This window comes from Vanessa tameamea, chromosome 4, assembly GCF_037043105.1.
Source record: "Vanessa tameamea isolate UH-Manoa-2023 chromosome 4, ilVanTame1 primary haplotype, whole genome shotgun sequence".
NCBI lineage: Eukaryota > Metazoa > Arthropoda > Insecta > Lepidoptera > Nymphalidae > Vanessa > Vanessa tameamea.
In genome coordinates this window covers 7,413,157-7,430,076 of record NC_087312.1, presented here as the reverse complement: position 1 = coordinate 7,430,076, position 16,920 = coordinate 7,413,157, and the positions used below count along the sequence as shown (strand labels likewise).

The 16,920-nt window shown below is 34.0% G+C and overlaps 1 protein-coding gene across 10 annotated transcripts in view; it reads right to left on the bottom strand.

Annotated features, from left to right (window-relative positions):
- LOC113394296 (uncharacterized) overlaps positions 1-16,920 on the bottom strand; it is a 41,947-nt gene that overhangs the window by 9,733 nt on the left and 15,294 nt on the right. For 2 of the 10 annotated variants that reach the window (XM_026631534.2, XM_026631537.2), the window contains exons 1-8: positions 14,928-15,559; positions 8,956-9,078; positions 3,424-3,721; positions 2,591-2,877; positions 2,269-2,429; positions 1,315-2,192; positions 989-1,237; positions 290-612 (exon numbers count right to left, since the gene is read on the bottom strand). In XM_026631534.2, coding sequence (XP_026487319.2) covers positions 290-612; positions 989-1,237; positions 1,315-2,192; positions 2,269-2,429; positions 2,591-2,877; positions 3,424-3,721; positions 8,956-9,078; positions 14,928-15,100 — 2,492 coding nt within the window. In that variant the 5' untranslated portion in view covers positions 15,101-15,559. Of the gene's footprint in view, positions 1-289; positions 613-988; positions 1,238-1,314; positions 2,193-2,268; positions 2,430-2,590; positions 2,878-3,423; positions 3,722-8,955; positions 9,079-14,927; positions 15,562-16,920 lie in introns of those variants that run through there. The other 8 variants (XM_026631543.2, XM_064220611.1, XM_026631538.2 and 5 more) reach the window with 7 other exon arrangements.

Here is a 16,920-nt window from a genome sequence, read left to right as displayed (position 1 = left end):
GTGCATTTAAAGTTAACTTTAACCTATATATTTACATAAATCCTCAGCTTCAACTTAGTCAAAATATCATGATTTAATCGCTGTACTAATACTAATTATTATTTATACATAGGACACAATCACACTTAGAATAATATTCCTTTATTCTTAAACCTATACTTATTTAATTTTTAGGTTGCAATTTAATGTGATCAAAATCGATCTCTATGCTCTTTTCATACAGATGGGCGATGTCGACAGGCAATATCATTCTATATATACGATTTTTTTTTTAAAATATACAACTCACTTAGCGGTGAGAATATTGGAAATAGTGTGATGTGGGTGGCGAGCCTGCGCCATGTGGAGGGGGTGCTGGTGCTGGTGCGCGTGGCCGAGCGTGGGCGGCGCGCGCGCCTGCGCCGGGTAGGGCCGCAGGATGGGGTTCGGCAGCGGCAGCGGCGTAGGCGGGGTGGTCTGCTGCCGCGCCAACAGCGACACGAGGATTTGGTTCTTCTGACAGAGCGGGCTCATGCCGGGGCCACTGCTGGTTGCCGGACTGTTGGCGCTCGACGACGCCGTGGATGTCGGCGCTCCGGACCCGCCGCCTGCTCCTGTGGCACTCGACGACACCTGGTAAATGCGCGCATAATGGTTGATTTCCGATTAGTAATAAATTTGTACTAATACTTGATGTACAATTAGTTTTACAATTAGAAAGTAGTGCGTACCTTATTATAAATAAAACAAAAATTAAACTGCCCCGTACGTAAAATAGTAAATATAACAATAATAAAATACATGACTAATTAACTCTTAAAGTATTATATTCGAATCTCTCTTAGTGGGTGGTTACATGGACTAGATGTGTAATCTAGTCCAAGTAACCACCCGCAATCATTGCTTTGTGTCCTTAAAACTATGTGAGCGGACATACACGGGACTAATTCCTTATCTAGCAACTTACACGCGATACATAATATTGTAAATGTTTGATAGATATGATTACCTGTTGATTTTCAGGCGTAGCTCTCTTAGCGGTGCTCGTAGAGGCTTTGGACTCTTCAAACTTTCGCTTCATGCCGGCTATTCGGTCCATGTACATATCGCTTTCCTGAGAACGTCCGTTGCTCGACGGACCATTATTGTTTGAAAGCAGCTGCGAGAGCAAGGCGCTGGACTGCGAAGATCCACGCGAACTGTCCGTTGAATTTCTTCTGCCTTCCTCTCCGTCCTCGTCAGACTTGTCATTTAAAATCTAAAATTAAATTAAAACGTTATAATTAAAGTGTTAAAAGTAGCAAAACTTATTCCGTAATAAAAAAAATATCTCACTTTGCGTAGTTGATTGTTATGATGTGTTGACTGGTGGGTGTTATGAGGCGGCGGCTGATGTTGGCCCATGTGCGGCGGGGGTCGTGCGTGCGCCTGCGCCGAGTGCAGCGGCGACAAGGCCGAGGCCGGCGTGAGCGGCGTGTGCGGCGTGTGCGGGGTGTGCGGCGTGTGCGGCGTATGCGGCGTGTGCGGCGTGTGCGGGGTGTGCGGGGCCGAGGTCTCGCTGCTCGTCGCCTCGTCGTCTTCTTGATTTAGTAAATCTTTGAGTACGCTCTTCTTGCTAAGCAAAATACGAAGGCGATTTGGTTCCTCGTGAACGGCCGCTGGTGGTGGCGCTTCGACTGGCGACGCATGCGCAGCGGGATTGTTTTCGCCGCTTTCTTTCCGTTCTTTTGCTTCCTCACCTGACATTTCTCCCATCGGGAAAGATGATGGCCAAGTTTCGAGGTCAAAGTCGTTGATGGTGAATTGATGTTCACCGGGGCTCATAGGGGAGCGATAGCGCGGCTCTGAGGATGATGTCTCACCATTGGCGACTGAAGTCATGAGAGGACCACCGAGCGATGGGCGGGACGTTCCCGCGTCGTGAATATCCACGTCCTCATCGCCGAGTACGGTATTCGTAGACATTATGAAGTCTGGCTCGCCGACTGTCGGAAAGAGTCTAGCCTGTGCGCTTACTCGGATACGAGGACCGTCGGTCCCGATACGTAATCGGTAGGGTTCGCTCACCACGAGCAATCCGGCCCGACCTACTACTTCCTGAAGATGTGTCGATACGCGTGCACGATCACTACTTTCTACGAGATCTAAGTAACGAACTCCCACAAGAGAAATAGGAGAATTTATACAGTTTTCCACTCCAGACAAATCACAAGCTGTAACAATTCAAAAATAAATCATTACAAATTGTAAATCGATATGAAACCATTTTAGGAATTAAATAAAACCTACATAAGATATTAAAGTTACAATCCAATCTGAAAACGATGGTGGGTCCGCCGTCGTTGGAGATAGCGGCCGACTCACAGCGCCGAATGACGCACATGACGGAGCCGGCCTCCTCCGTGGACGAGCTGCGTACTGGCGCAGCGTGGATCACAGTATCCACAAACCTGGCCAATGAAATAAAAATTAAATAGTTTTTCTTAAACTGTAAATAAAAATTGTTGTATTCCGTTTATTTATCTTCTTTACTACCTCAAAGTAAATGAAATCGTTTTTAAAAATATATTACAATACAATTAGACAATTAACCAACTACACCACGACTAACCTGGAACCATCGGCAACATTTGAATCTTTTAAAAGCAGGCGGGCATGGATATATTGGAATTTATCAGAATCGCCCGATCCCCAGGAAAAGTTTTGGATATTTCTCAGCAATGGTTTTAGTTTTGCATGATCGTCAGCATGCAAAAGCGAGAATATTGATTTCTTATATAACTCGGTCCTTTCCGCAAGAACGAGGTCTTTTATATTTTCAGTCACACACTCAATTTCGCCTTTCGAGTTAATTTCCATTAATATTAAACCCAGGACTCCGGTATAATGCTTTATCGCCTGCAATTAATACATAGCATTACATTTAAATAATTGTATAAGCTATGATAATAAAATCAATAACATAATGTACGACTATAATTATTTTGAGCCGAGATGGCCCAGTGGTTAGAACGCGTGCATCTTAACCGATGATTTCGGGTTCAAACCCAGGCTGGCACCACTGAATTTACATGTGCTTAATTTGTTTATAATTCATCTCGTGCTCGGCGGTGAAGGAAAACATCGTGAGGAAACCTGCATGTGTCTAATTTCAACGAAATTCTGCCACATGTGTATTCCGCCAACCCGAATTGGAGCAGCGTGGTGGAATATGCTCCAAACCTTCTCCTCAAAGGGAGAGGAGGCCTTTAGCCCAGCAGTGGGAAATTTACAGGCTGCTAATGCTAATGCTAATTATTTTTTAAACAGAAGATAAACAATTTCTTTAAAAGGAACTAACAAGCTTAGTTATACTGGGAATGGCGCTGTAATTAACGCCCATTACAAATTAAATCAAAGAAGATATCTAACATCTCATTGAATATACGGATTCATGTATATTACCTCGATTAGAGTGCTCAGCTCGGAATACTGAAAACCACTAGGGAGCGGTTGTTGCTGGGTGGAACTAACTTCACCAGCTTGTACAGGTGACAAGCTCTGAACGATACGCTGGGGGCAGTCTCCAGGGCAGTTCCGGCGCCGCTGCAATACGTCCTCAATCTGCCTAGTTGCTTTCTGGACGATGCCGTTTTTGTCTGGTTGCTTTACTTCAGCAAGACAAGTCCCCAGAAGTTCCTCTAGTTGATTTATTACTTCGTTTTCCAACTCTCGACGTCGCTTCTCGTTGTCACACTTATTTCTAAAATTAAAATTGACACATTTAATATGAAAATAAAATACGCGTAAAGGGAAATATTTTATAAATTTAAATTAAAAAAAAAACTACTGATAATAATAAATGTATAAAATGTAAAAATCATAAAGAACACAAAAACCTATGAGAGCTAACTATCACTGTTTACATAACCTTTTATAAACATTATTGAATTGAACTTTCCATTTACCCCAGTCTATCTTCAAATGTACATATATGCAGACATTACACTTTGCTTATAACAGTTGTCAATTACAAAATATGAACAGCGTCTTACAAATTAAAATAACAAACACATGATAAACATGCTGCGTAAGCGCGTTTTGGTAAGTGCAAGACAAACGTGCATCAACTTCAAATTCCACTGACCGAATGCCCTGGTAACCTAATTTACAAGTCAATGTTTCTAGTTAGTATGTCCAGGTCAAACCCCAATTTTTTCCTATATTCTGTTATAGCACAACATGTCCCATGTCAATGACAATAAGATGAATCCTAATAACAACTCTAAAGTAATTGTCAACCCTACGACAGTTTGTTTTGGTTTGCCTTACATTGTTTCATGTTATCATTTTTTTAACGAAAATAATGTTTCCGTTAAAAATCGCGAAGCGAAGGACAGGGTGGCTGTTTCCATTAGCATGGATGATACCTTTTTAAACATGTTTTGACTAATCTAAAGAATGCGTAGATGCTTAAAATTTTTAACATTTATTCTCAAGAAAAAATTGCTCCGGACGTTTTTTCTAAGCGTTTTTCTTTGTAGTCGTGGTGATAGTATATGTCGGTAAATAATCGGTAAAATTTAATATAAAAATATTCAAAATAATTCAATGCAAAACATTATATACAAAATTATGACGACGTGACTTGATTAATTGAAATAGCTTCTATTTACTTATTCATATCAATTGAGGAGACCGGTGAATATTAAAATCAAACTGACATTGAACTATGCCGAATCATGATAAAAACGGAATGGTTAATATTGTCTTAACTCAGCGAGTGGCTTTTTTCTAGTATTCAATTTCTAGTTGTGTAAATTGTTAATTAAATTTGGGAGAGTTGTTAGTTTTAGATATTCGTGTTTGAAGTATAAGGGAACTAAATAACAGAGTCGACTTCAAAATACTGGCGAAATCTGCTTTATTACCAGTTCAAATCAGTTCACTATATTCATCTATCTAAGTTTTTGAACGAAATCTGATATAAAGTAATTAAAAAGTATTGTTTTCAGAATGTTCATTCAGAAATTCTGAACAATGTAGATAATATGAATCAGAATATTCTACATTGTTGCTAGAAAAAGTTAATATTATAATTTTATGCGAATACACAGTAAATATATTATTAATAATAATACGAGAGCAAGTCCGCGAAGTGGTGGTTAAGAAGTGGATCTACGGATACGCAATTAGTACCATCGCAATTGGGAACAGCATTTACATAAAACGTCTTAATTCTTTGTCATTATATAACAAGACTGACGATCCAGAATAAAACAGAGGTAATAAAAAAAACTTCACACTGTGATCAAGTTCTTGACCAAGCGACTAAGTTTCGCTTAAACCATAATAAGTGAGATAGAATTCGTCTTTAGAAAGCTCTGTCGTGGCGTGGTCTATTTGAACTAAATCGCAAATTAATTAAAGACGATCTCCACCCGGGATACCACACCAACACAAGAGACCGTGTAATAAAACAAATACCGTGCACTATTACTTCAATGATAGCAATTTTCCGGAGGACTGTGGATAATTTACGTTAATCGATTATAAATATCCAGTCACCAGTGAATACATCGCTTCCATATTAGAAACCGAAAGAAACTACCGAGGACAAAGTTGAGGAAAAATATATCCGTGTCGCTTAATCTTTAAGATATCGCATCGGCTCACAAGAGTTGCGATGGTTGCCGCATAAATTCGAAATCAAGCTGCTTGTTCACCCATATATTATTCCAGGATAGATCCAAGCTAATGCTTCTTCTCAAATAAAAAAAAAGGTTAATACAAAGAAAACTTCAGATGATATTACAGTCTGGGCTATTTTGAACCATCTGAGGGCATAGGAAACACATTTTTTCAAAAGGTTAGAAATGTTTATGGACTAATTCCAGATCTGATAAATGTTTTGAAGTAACGTTAAAAAGAAAAATATAGTTATCCTAGGTACCTCGTATATATATCAAGTTTGAAAATTTTTCTTTGTGTAATTACTCACATAATTATATAAAAACAATAGTACAAATCTAATTTAAAACTTCATTTTAAATTAGTATACCGTAAATTTAAAAAATAAACGTGTCAGTCCCGTAAAATTGTCAGTTACAGTTATAAGATTAATTCACATTTACAAAACGAGACGAAATTGTATTAGAATTTACAAGATTCATGGTAACGACTTGACGTTCAGAATGCAATATGTATATGTATTTGAATGTAATATGCGTGTAATTAAAAATATAGACAAACTCACGAACAATATTTTGGAAGATAGCGTGTCAAAACAAGTTATTAATCTAGAATCGCAGACATAATTGTTTCCTGCTTTAGTGCCGCGTCTACGGTGCGGGCGGTGCGACCACTTAGACTAAAATAATCTGATAGAAATTCGCAACATTGTATCACATCCTTTTACAAAACTTGTTTTTTTCAACTGATGACACTGTCGTGTAACTTTCTATATGTACTTCAAATGTGAAAAGTTGTGTTCGATGTATTTCGCGTGGACTTTGGACATGATTGTACATACTCATAATTTTGCCAAAAAAATGTCAAATATGGATAACAATGCATAATTATAAACTCAGCATGAGACAATTCTCATAAACTACCCTGATTGTTTTTTTTTTATATTAAATATTTTTGGGATTAACCATTAGGTTAAACGATTCAAAACGTTTTGTAACTTATATTAGTAGCAACAATTGTTAGAAAAAATATATTTTTACTCTCGCTAATCATTACATAGTATAAAACAAAGTCAGCTGACCTGTCTATCCCTATCTATGCTTAGATCTCTAAAATTACACAACGGATTTTGATGCGTTTTTTTTAATAGATAGATTGATTCAAGAGGAAGATTATATGTATAATACATGCACAATATAGTAGAGAAACACTGATAATTTTAGAGGTTTCTGAAGTGATGTCGTAAATAAATATTTTTTATGCGCTTACTTTGCAAACGCTGGCTGAACCCTACGAGATAGATTAAAATAATGTACTACAGTATTGTACACCTTAAAAAGGTCTTCAAAAAGTCCGTGACGGTATATGTCTATCTCTTAGGGATAGCCCACAACAACCATTCTTTATCCTTTACTTTTTACGAGAAGAAATGGCTTATTTTCGAAGCGATGTTAAGCAATACAGCATTTATCCTTATCCAATAAGTACCTTAAATACATTTTGCATTTAATATAGATCAATATGGCCCTTCTCAGCATGTAATTTGAATTAATATTTTCAAAGATATTACAGATTTAAAACGCAGGGACATATCGGTTTGTATTGTCTATTGACTGAAAAACTAAACGTTGTAAGACAATCTGTAGTATATTTAGTATCAGTATTGCACCCGTGCGAAGCCGGGGCGGGTTGCAAGTAAATTATATAGAAAAAAGTCTTAAGTAAAAAAGCAAGAGTGCTAGCAGCATTTCCTTTTTGAATAGCAATACCGATCCTCTAAGCGAAAAATGAACTCTACTCCAGACGAGGCAATAAGGTTTAATTACTTTTATTTGCGTATTTAATGTAATTGGAATGAACCAACCGGCAACCACCAACATAGCCCGACACGAACCTGTCTTCTGTAATTATTTTCCATTAGTCACCAAATAGCACGTATACAGGTATAGATACGATCGATTCCGTTTAAATTTTTGAATTTAATCAAAAAGTTAAAACAATGGCACATCAAATTATCCTCCTTCTTTAATTTAAGTAAATAATAAGATTGCGCAAAATTTAATTCATAATAATGAATATATCAAAATATTAACAAAATCAGTTTAGTTTATTTTCATAAATATTTACTATACAATAATAAAAATTGAGTAACTTCTCAAAGTCGAAAATATTTTTTTATTTAAAATATTTACCATCCGACTTTTGACTCGCGAATCGAAACAAATGGTTAATTGTGAGGCCCGATTATGTCATAGAGCGTTATCACTTAGATCCCCCCTGCTTCTTTTAATTATAAAGACAAAAGTTACTCCATTTTTTATCATCACTACATGCAATAAAGACAAGAAAGGACTTCATCAATCGACAAAAGTACACAAAAACTTACTTTTAAAACATTGAGAATTATATGGAACTAACATTATAAATGACGCCATTAACATGACTCCAGAAGACGACAAATAAATACACATAATTACTAATAAATAACTTGCTTTAAGTTCAAAATAAATGTATCAAATGCCAGAATTATGTTGTATGTACACACACTTTAGTACACATCACGTATTTGAAGTTTCAGATTACAAACTATTATTCAAACTTAACTCAAATAGTACTTTAACTATTTCACTTCTGTAATTAGGCCATCAATTTGTAGTGTTCAATCTAATTTTAACTTCGTAAATTATTTTTCAGAAAGCCAGAATATATACTGTTGAAAAATATATTTTTAATAGATACGTTAATGTCTAAAACATGTGTTTTATCAACAAGAGAAGATAGAGTAACTTTTCATAAATTCGATGGTGAAAAAACCGGTAACCTTTGATGTTTTTTTAAAGAACAGGCTTAATTACGTAAATTGGAATATATGTAACATTCTAAATAATTTCAATATGATAATTAAAGCCCAGTGCACGGACATAGTGGGGTGTACAGAGCAAATAAATTATAATGATTTATTTAACTAACAATGATCATAAAACTGAAAACTTATTAAATTTGTATTACCTGAAAACACAAATTTGAATAGCAACATAAAAAATACGCAAATTATTAAAATGATGAATTCGATAAAGAAACTGACGATGACTTAGGAAAATTTTATACAATTTTTTCTTTTTGTATTCAATTAATAACATTAAGGTTAAATTTACCTAAAGATGGTGTAATTTTTTATGAACATGTACACGATGAAAGCAAAATGTGAAAAAAAATAATAAAAGATAACTAAGGCACTATTGATAACAAAAAAAACACAAGTGTTTAACAATCTCCAATAAATCTTTTGTAATCGCTCATACGTACTGTTGAGATTGTGACTTATTGTCTGATGACTTTTTTCTTATCTTCTTACCCGGCGTGGTCACGCTCATCTTGCCCTGCATCCCCCTCCATGTGTCTCCCAGTTGGAGGTCACAGGACTCAATTCTACAGAAGCAGCAAACAAAATGAACTATTATTATGTATATTGCGACTTATTGAAATTGACCTACCTATCATCTGTATCACTCATATCATTTTTAAACCTTTCGAAACGAGTTGTATGTAATATTAATGCTGCATTATTTTCTTAGTCTAGTAGCCAGTTCTTTATCGTTGTAACCATTATAAATAAATCAAACAAATTTAGTTGCATTGCACGGTTGAACAATTTTGCCCCAAATCCATTGACCTTGTCGGAAGTAATACACAGTATACACTAAGCAAAGCAAGTAAATGATAATTTCAATCATCTTTGACACTTTAAAATTGCAAATATAATACACAAACACGGGATATTTAGATCATCGTTGTGTATAGAGCCTGTGTACCTAGTACCTACCTAGTGGTAACTAAGCGTTATATTTTATTGTTCTATTCTACAGTCTACTGTTATTTGTTCATTTTGAACGTATTATTTGTGTGCATCTGGTGAAGCCAAAAAAAAACATCGAAAAAACTATATATTTTTTTTACTTTTCACCAATGTATGGCTTGTAGTTCTTGACCTTGTACTTTATAGTATCTTAATAATAATAATACTATCTCTATATAATATAAAATACGTTAAGTGCTTTCTTTCTTTGTTCATGATATGTTTCGTTAATTAGCTCATGATAAAATTACAACTAAGTTATCAATTAGGTACATTTAGAATCATTACGGAACAGCTATCAAGCAAAAGTTATGTTCACGTCGACGATACCCATACCGAATGCCAAGTACGGAATAGCTTAATGCGAAAGAGGGACAAAGATATAAAACGACGCCTACCGAGGAGCCCCACAACGCAACCTCACTGTGACGGGCGACCGCGCAACCTTGAAATAATAATGCTCGGAATAACAACGCGCTATAAGAGTGACCAAAAATATAAATATTAAGTAATATGAAAAAATAAAATAAAACATCATATACAATATAATGTGTCTAGTAGTAGTACTAGTTGTTATCTTATAAAATACAAAGAAAAAACATTTAGATTAAGCAGTACGTAAAGATATGATTCATTGAGTTGACATTTTATTTACTTTCACTTCTTGATAATTCAATGTGCTGAGTCGACAATTTATGTTATTTATAATAATAATAAGTTTATACATACATACATAATAATAATAGTACCTTTGTATTGAATTTACTTTTGTTTTTTTACGAGTTTAAGCTTTGTAAGCTCCATCCACTTTCGTTATCTAACAACACAAAAGTCTTATTAAAAATATGAGTTATTTAAAATTGACTTTAATTATTAATTATAACATTTTCATGTGTTAATTAAAAGAAGTATAAAATAATCTTCTCGCAAATAAATCATTGACAACACTAACATTAATAGCCTTTCCGCTCTCGCTCTCTACAACATTTTAAGCTCTACATCGTTAAACATAAGGCACTATATACACTTATTAGGGTTAATGATGTTCAATTTTTATAAATTTAATGAGATTTTTGCTTTCCTGACTACAGTCACATATTAATATAAATATAGTACATACTTAAATTAGTCATAACAAATTGTAATCATTAAGAATGTAAGTCCTTTTAATCATGTCCACATAATTTTTAAGTTTAAACAATTAAGAAAAAATATTTTTGTCAAAATATAAGTAACTTCATTGATCCAAATAAGATGTTACATGAATGATTGTATGCTCCATAGCTGGGAAAAATGTGGTTTAATCACTATTCCTCCTTGGTCTATGCGACTGCATAGTATACACTGAAATTTTCACAGGTACTAACAATGATTTGAACTTCGGTAAAAAAAAATATGTTTTTTACCTTTGCTGGATCATTTAGATTCAGATGAATAAGAAAATGGATATTTTTTATATGTTAAATTCACAAGAATGGACTTCACTTTTACTGTATATTGTATATAACTAACATGACTGTATTTTTAGATGTTGAAAAAGAGTAACTACTGAATTTCTTGCCGGTTCTTCTCGGTGTAATCTATATTCCGAACTGGTGATAGCTTTACTTTAAATAGTTTGTTATATGACGATTCAAAAGTGCTTGTAAAAGCCTACTTGAATGAAGTATATTTTGATTTGATTGAAACATGAAATAAACGAAACGTAACATTTAGTAAATATAAGACGTACTTCAAGTTCACTAATTATTCGGTGTCCCCGATATTATATATACACGTAAATATTTTTTTAAATGTGTACCGTGTTTATGTTTAGATTTGTGACGTGTCTTTTACGCAAAAAACATATTTTATTTTTAAATTTTAATACGCATAGTTATATATTAATACACTAGTTAGCATATTCTAACAAAAAACGACACCAACGTCATTTTTGTTTATTACTCTACTAAAACAGTTTTGTAAAATATTATAATTTACTTTATTGATCTAGTGTGGCTAGCTTTTATGACTGTAGGACCAAGATTGGTCAAGAAATTCTGAACCCTAACTTTGGAAGTTAACAGTGTTTAGAAGTTCCCATGCCATGGAAAGCGTTGGCCGAGCCTAAATTATTACCGGTCACTACAAATTCGGCAACATTAAGAATAAAGGAATAGAGTGCACAGGATTTCACGCACACAATTGTGCACTATAACACGTCTCATTGATAATAGTCACCGTAGTCGATAAATATATCATCATAATAAAATATTAAACACTAGAAACCATGATAATTTAAGCAATATTTGAAATTGAAAGCAGAAATTTTACATTGATCAAAATTAGTTATTAAGTCTATAATACTCTATTATTACATTTTACTTAAACGCATAACTATTGATTTAATTGAAATTTATAACTAAAGAATAAATAGTAAATGGCAACTCATATTTGCCCGTAGCATATATAATTGTTATTTTACAACATGACTCACCATTTTTTGGTTCGAATAGATACGTCATAACAATATAAACTTAGGATATTAGTCTTTCTACTGAATAAGTAAAAAAAATAAATACAAAAACATATTCATAAAGAGTCTATTCTACGTTTATCAATAATATAAATCAATTTCGTAATGCCCGTCATCGATTTAATTTAATTTCAACCAATCCGTATACATTTTTTACAGTAAAGTAAACACATTAAATGATAGCATAAGTTATTAAAGTTTGTTTATAAATGTTGAATATTGCAACTTATACAAAACGCATAATATAATATGCAACATTGTTTAGTGTTTTATGCGTCGAACGTAACACTACTTTCTGCATTGCACAACATGGACTTGACAAAGATAATTGATTTATCGTTTAGGCAGTTAATTTCTTCCGATCCATTTAGAACAACATCGACGATGTTCATTATGGTCAAGATTTGCAAGCTGTGATAGTTAATACATTATATTATAATATAAAATAAATTTAGTTATGAGGTCGCTTTTGAATTAATTATCGTAGACCATACTACCACATACCATCCGTAAGCAGTACGAATCGTTTCTCGGACGTAGTAAGTTGGTGTTTTTTTTTTTTTATTCTATTATTGATTAAAATACACAACACGCAGATCTCAATGCGTAGTTCTCATATTCGAATCTGTTCACTCTGAATTAGAAAACTTTAGGGGACTTTTAGTTTACTGTGTACTGCACGGTTTCTTGGACTTTCTTTGGGCCAGAATTAAAATTCTTATCCCATTCCAAAATACATAAAATATAATAAAATTTTACTTAAGTTGGGTTCAAGTAAATTTAACTGTCATTATAGAATATGATATTATCTTATCTTCCTGTGCAACTAAATGATCTTTATAAGCTTTACCTAGACCCTAATCGTCATGTTTAATAATATCATACAACGCACACAATAGTAGTTGTAACAATTTTAGCGTAATAAATATATACGCCATTTTTAAAGCCTAACCTTTGTATACGGACACTGTGGATCACAGACTAATGTAAATATAGAGATACGAATACATTATAGTTCAAGAAACACATGTATAAGTTATTTAAACGTGACTACTAATCAATCACGTGCATTTAATTTATTCAAAATTATGACTATCGATGAATGCAGAGGAGATTGTTTTTATATTGTAACCATATATTGGAACTCCTTGAGAGTAAGATCGACTTGTATGCCGTGACGGAAAACGGCTGTAGGCTCTCTCATGCCCTCTCCGCCTTTTATCTTCTCGCCCTCTACTCCCTTTGTGTGCGTAATGCGTATACATACACTACTTCATTTTTACATATATTATAATAAGAAATATGTAGTAATATATTCATTTCATTAACGATACTTACTCAATTATATTACTATTATTTAAAATTTAATCGTAATTTTTTGTTCATGAAACTCAATAAATACATAACAGTATAATGAAAATTTTCGAATGTGATTAAAATGTCCGCTGATTAAATGTTGATTGCCGTTTTGTTACGGCATTGCATTGGCAGTAAAATTTGTTAAGTGCGAGTCTGACTCTTACACTGTGTTCTGTACAATATTGAAAAGTGACAATAAATATTTCCTAGAAATTAAATTGTAGTTATTACTTTGATCAGTGCCAACTTTCACAAAGTAATCGAAGTGACATTTATACAATAAAATAAACGTATATAAATATGTAAAGGTATGTTTGTTTAGAAGACCATTTTCGTGATATTTCATTATATTACGAAATATAATATACACTTTACAATGCATATCTTCAAGAAACTACTATGATAAATCCATACAATTTCTTTCAATTAAGCATTAAAATATTACTATAAATAAAGTATAGTCCAAGATCGAACCGCTGACTTTCACATTGCTAGGCGGAACGTTGTGCATTGAGCTATTGAAGCTTAATATATATTTCATAATATGATGTTTGACCATGGGCAACGACGTCATGTTACTTTACAGACACCAGTTTTAATAGTTTATTTTTTACCATATATAGTGAACAAAAAGTATGAGCCAGACTGGAAAGCAACAATCGATTGTGGACCTTGACATACGACAGAATAGACACAAAAATTTGAGGGTCGCATAATCATTCTTTATAAAATTCTATTGTTACTATTGTATTTAAAGAGTATCTCATAATATATCGATCGTTATGTATATATCGCTTTGCGTTTAGATAAAACTTAAATAAAAAAAAAAAACTTTATTTAAAACTTCTTATAAATCAATCAATCAGTTTCCTTACCTGAACATAATCATTAAACTGTAACTCTCTCGATCCTAACATATACATGATTTTTTTTAAGAGGTGCTGCTTGGTCTTTTTCCTGTGTGTTCTTTAATAGTCTAAGAATCTCTCAAGTGAGGAATTTACTCCTTTGTGATTATTACTCCATCCGTATTGACTTACTTCTAATTTAAGGGAATCCCTTTCTCAATTAAAATAATAAAATCTACCACTACGGGTAGAATACTATATTTTCTTAAATACACTAAAGAATGAAAGAGAAAATCTGTTTACAAATGAACACCGACAGCAAAAGTAATTGAGTAGGTATTGTAAATATTTAAATACAGTTTTTAAACTTTTAGTTAAAGTTTACGTGCAGGTCAACCTTTGAAATTGGTATTAAGGTTTTTTTTATATATCCATAATGTAAGGGAGGGTTATGGAATAATTAAAAACCATTCTACGTTCTTAATTTATAGAAAATGTTAACTCCTACAAAAACAAAGATCTTTAAGTATGTTAGTAAGCATGTAGCTTAATTTTTTTATATTAAACTACATGAAATCAATTTCAAATACATTTCAAGTACCTAAATCACAAAAAAAATGCATGTGCAGTTCGTTAAGGGTCATATTGCGTTTTTCAAATACCACGCGACTTAACAAGTTGCTCGTTTACTCATATTTACCTTGAAAACGTATTAACGACAGCCACATCTATATCATAAAAAAAATCTGCGAGTCCCTCAACCTCAGAATCCGGTGTAAGCGAGGGAGGTAGAGTGGCCGTCGGGGAGGCTCCATCGGCAGAGTGACCCGCGCAGTTGAAGAGCACAGGTTCCGCCTGCACCATGGGCAACATGGTTTATCTCCAAAAACTTACACTACAACAGTTATCACAACGAAAACCTCCATAAATAAACTTGATACACAATTTATATCTGCATCCAAACACACACTGCATTGCGCCACGCTTGCCGCGACGCTGTGATCCGAGCAGATTTCTGATTGAACGCAATTTTAGTAGTTTTTAGTTATTTAATGTCACTGAATGTAGATTTGTAATATTAAATAATTAAAACTTACAACCACTTCATTACGCAGCTAATAAAGTGTTGTATAATTGTAATTTCCTATCGATACCCGTGCGAAACGTTCGCTACAAAACGACGATGAAAGTCAACTGAAAGACGAGACATACATATACATACATCCTTGTCTACTTCACAAATTATCAACACGGCGCTGTGCGGCGCGGCAGCAGCAACGCGATACGACACGCAATGACGACGGCGCGGGGCGTCTGCTGCGAACTGGCTGAAGTCTGAACCATATCGCTGCTGTAGTCACACCCACGTCATTTCCATCCAAGCGAAACTCTCTCGATCTCGCTCGCTGACGCGACGGCTAAACTACGCTGTGACGATTAAAACCGAAGGTAAACGAAAGAATATTATTGGAATTCAGATAAACAAATTTATCTATTAACTAACCATCTATTAAATATAAACTATATAATTAATCAAAGAAAGGTTGATTGCCGACGAGTACTTAGTACAGAAACAGCTGAGTTTAGAAAATGTTCATAAGTATTACGCAACCCTTCGTATTCCCATTAAATAATATTACTAAGCTTTAATCCTGTTCCAAAACATCCATTATCGTATTTACTAAAGGTAACCAGTCTCTACGTAACGAATGCGAAGCTAGCTATGGGTAGATATCTATAGACATGAAAGTGAAATGGAACAGTATTCGTGTCAAGTGCACAATTTAGATAACAAGGTCAACGGATTGCATAACTTATTTTAGTATTATTGTTCATTCGAGATTCTTTTATTTATTAAATTCGTATAAAATCAAAATTATACGATACATTTTGTAAAACTAAAATTCTTCAAAATGACACTCTAGATTATTTTTAATTTTTGCTTTTATATTATTGACAATTTAGTTGGAACTTAGTTTTATTTACACAAATTAAAATGTGCTTATTTTGAAACTCAACAAATAATATATTTTACTATCACCCTGAATTAAATTAAATAATAATATTTTTTTTATTATGAAATAAAAGTAGCAACGTAAACAAAGTGTAACGAATAAAGAAGTAGTAGAGGAAGAGCAAGCACGCGCGGCGTGTGCAGATATCGGTGCAGGCGGCCCCGCGGATCTGTGTCAGTGGGTCACGGCAATGACGTGGCACACGGCCGCGGCGAGCCGCGCACTTCATTCTAATTCCGCTTCGCCGGTGTCTTCTCACTACTAGCTATTTACACCCTAATATGTTAACCTGTCAAATTGACACGTCGACGAACAGCTACGACATACGACGTTACGATCCTAACAAAGCTTCAATTGACAATGACCAACTAAAAGGCGACCTTGTATTCACGTAACAGAAAATAATATCAGATTTGTAAATCAAAGTGAATCACTTGAGAAATTGTTGAAATATAAAGCATGAAAGAAACTACTTATTTTAATAATTATTGCCCTGATATTTCATTTCTTATCTTATCAACGTGAAGCAATCTTTATAAAAGTTGTGACAACAATTTCAATAGTCAAAGATATTTTTTTAATAATAGTTATTGTCTCACATTAATTTTATTATTAAAAATATTTTAGCGTTACGACACTAATACCAAAGAATGAGTTCTTGTCTCCGGGGAAAATCCT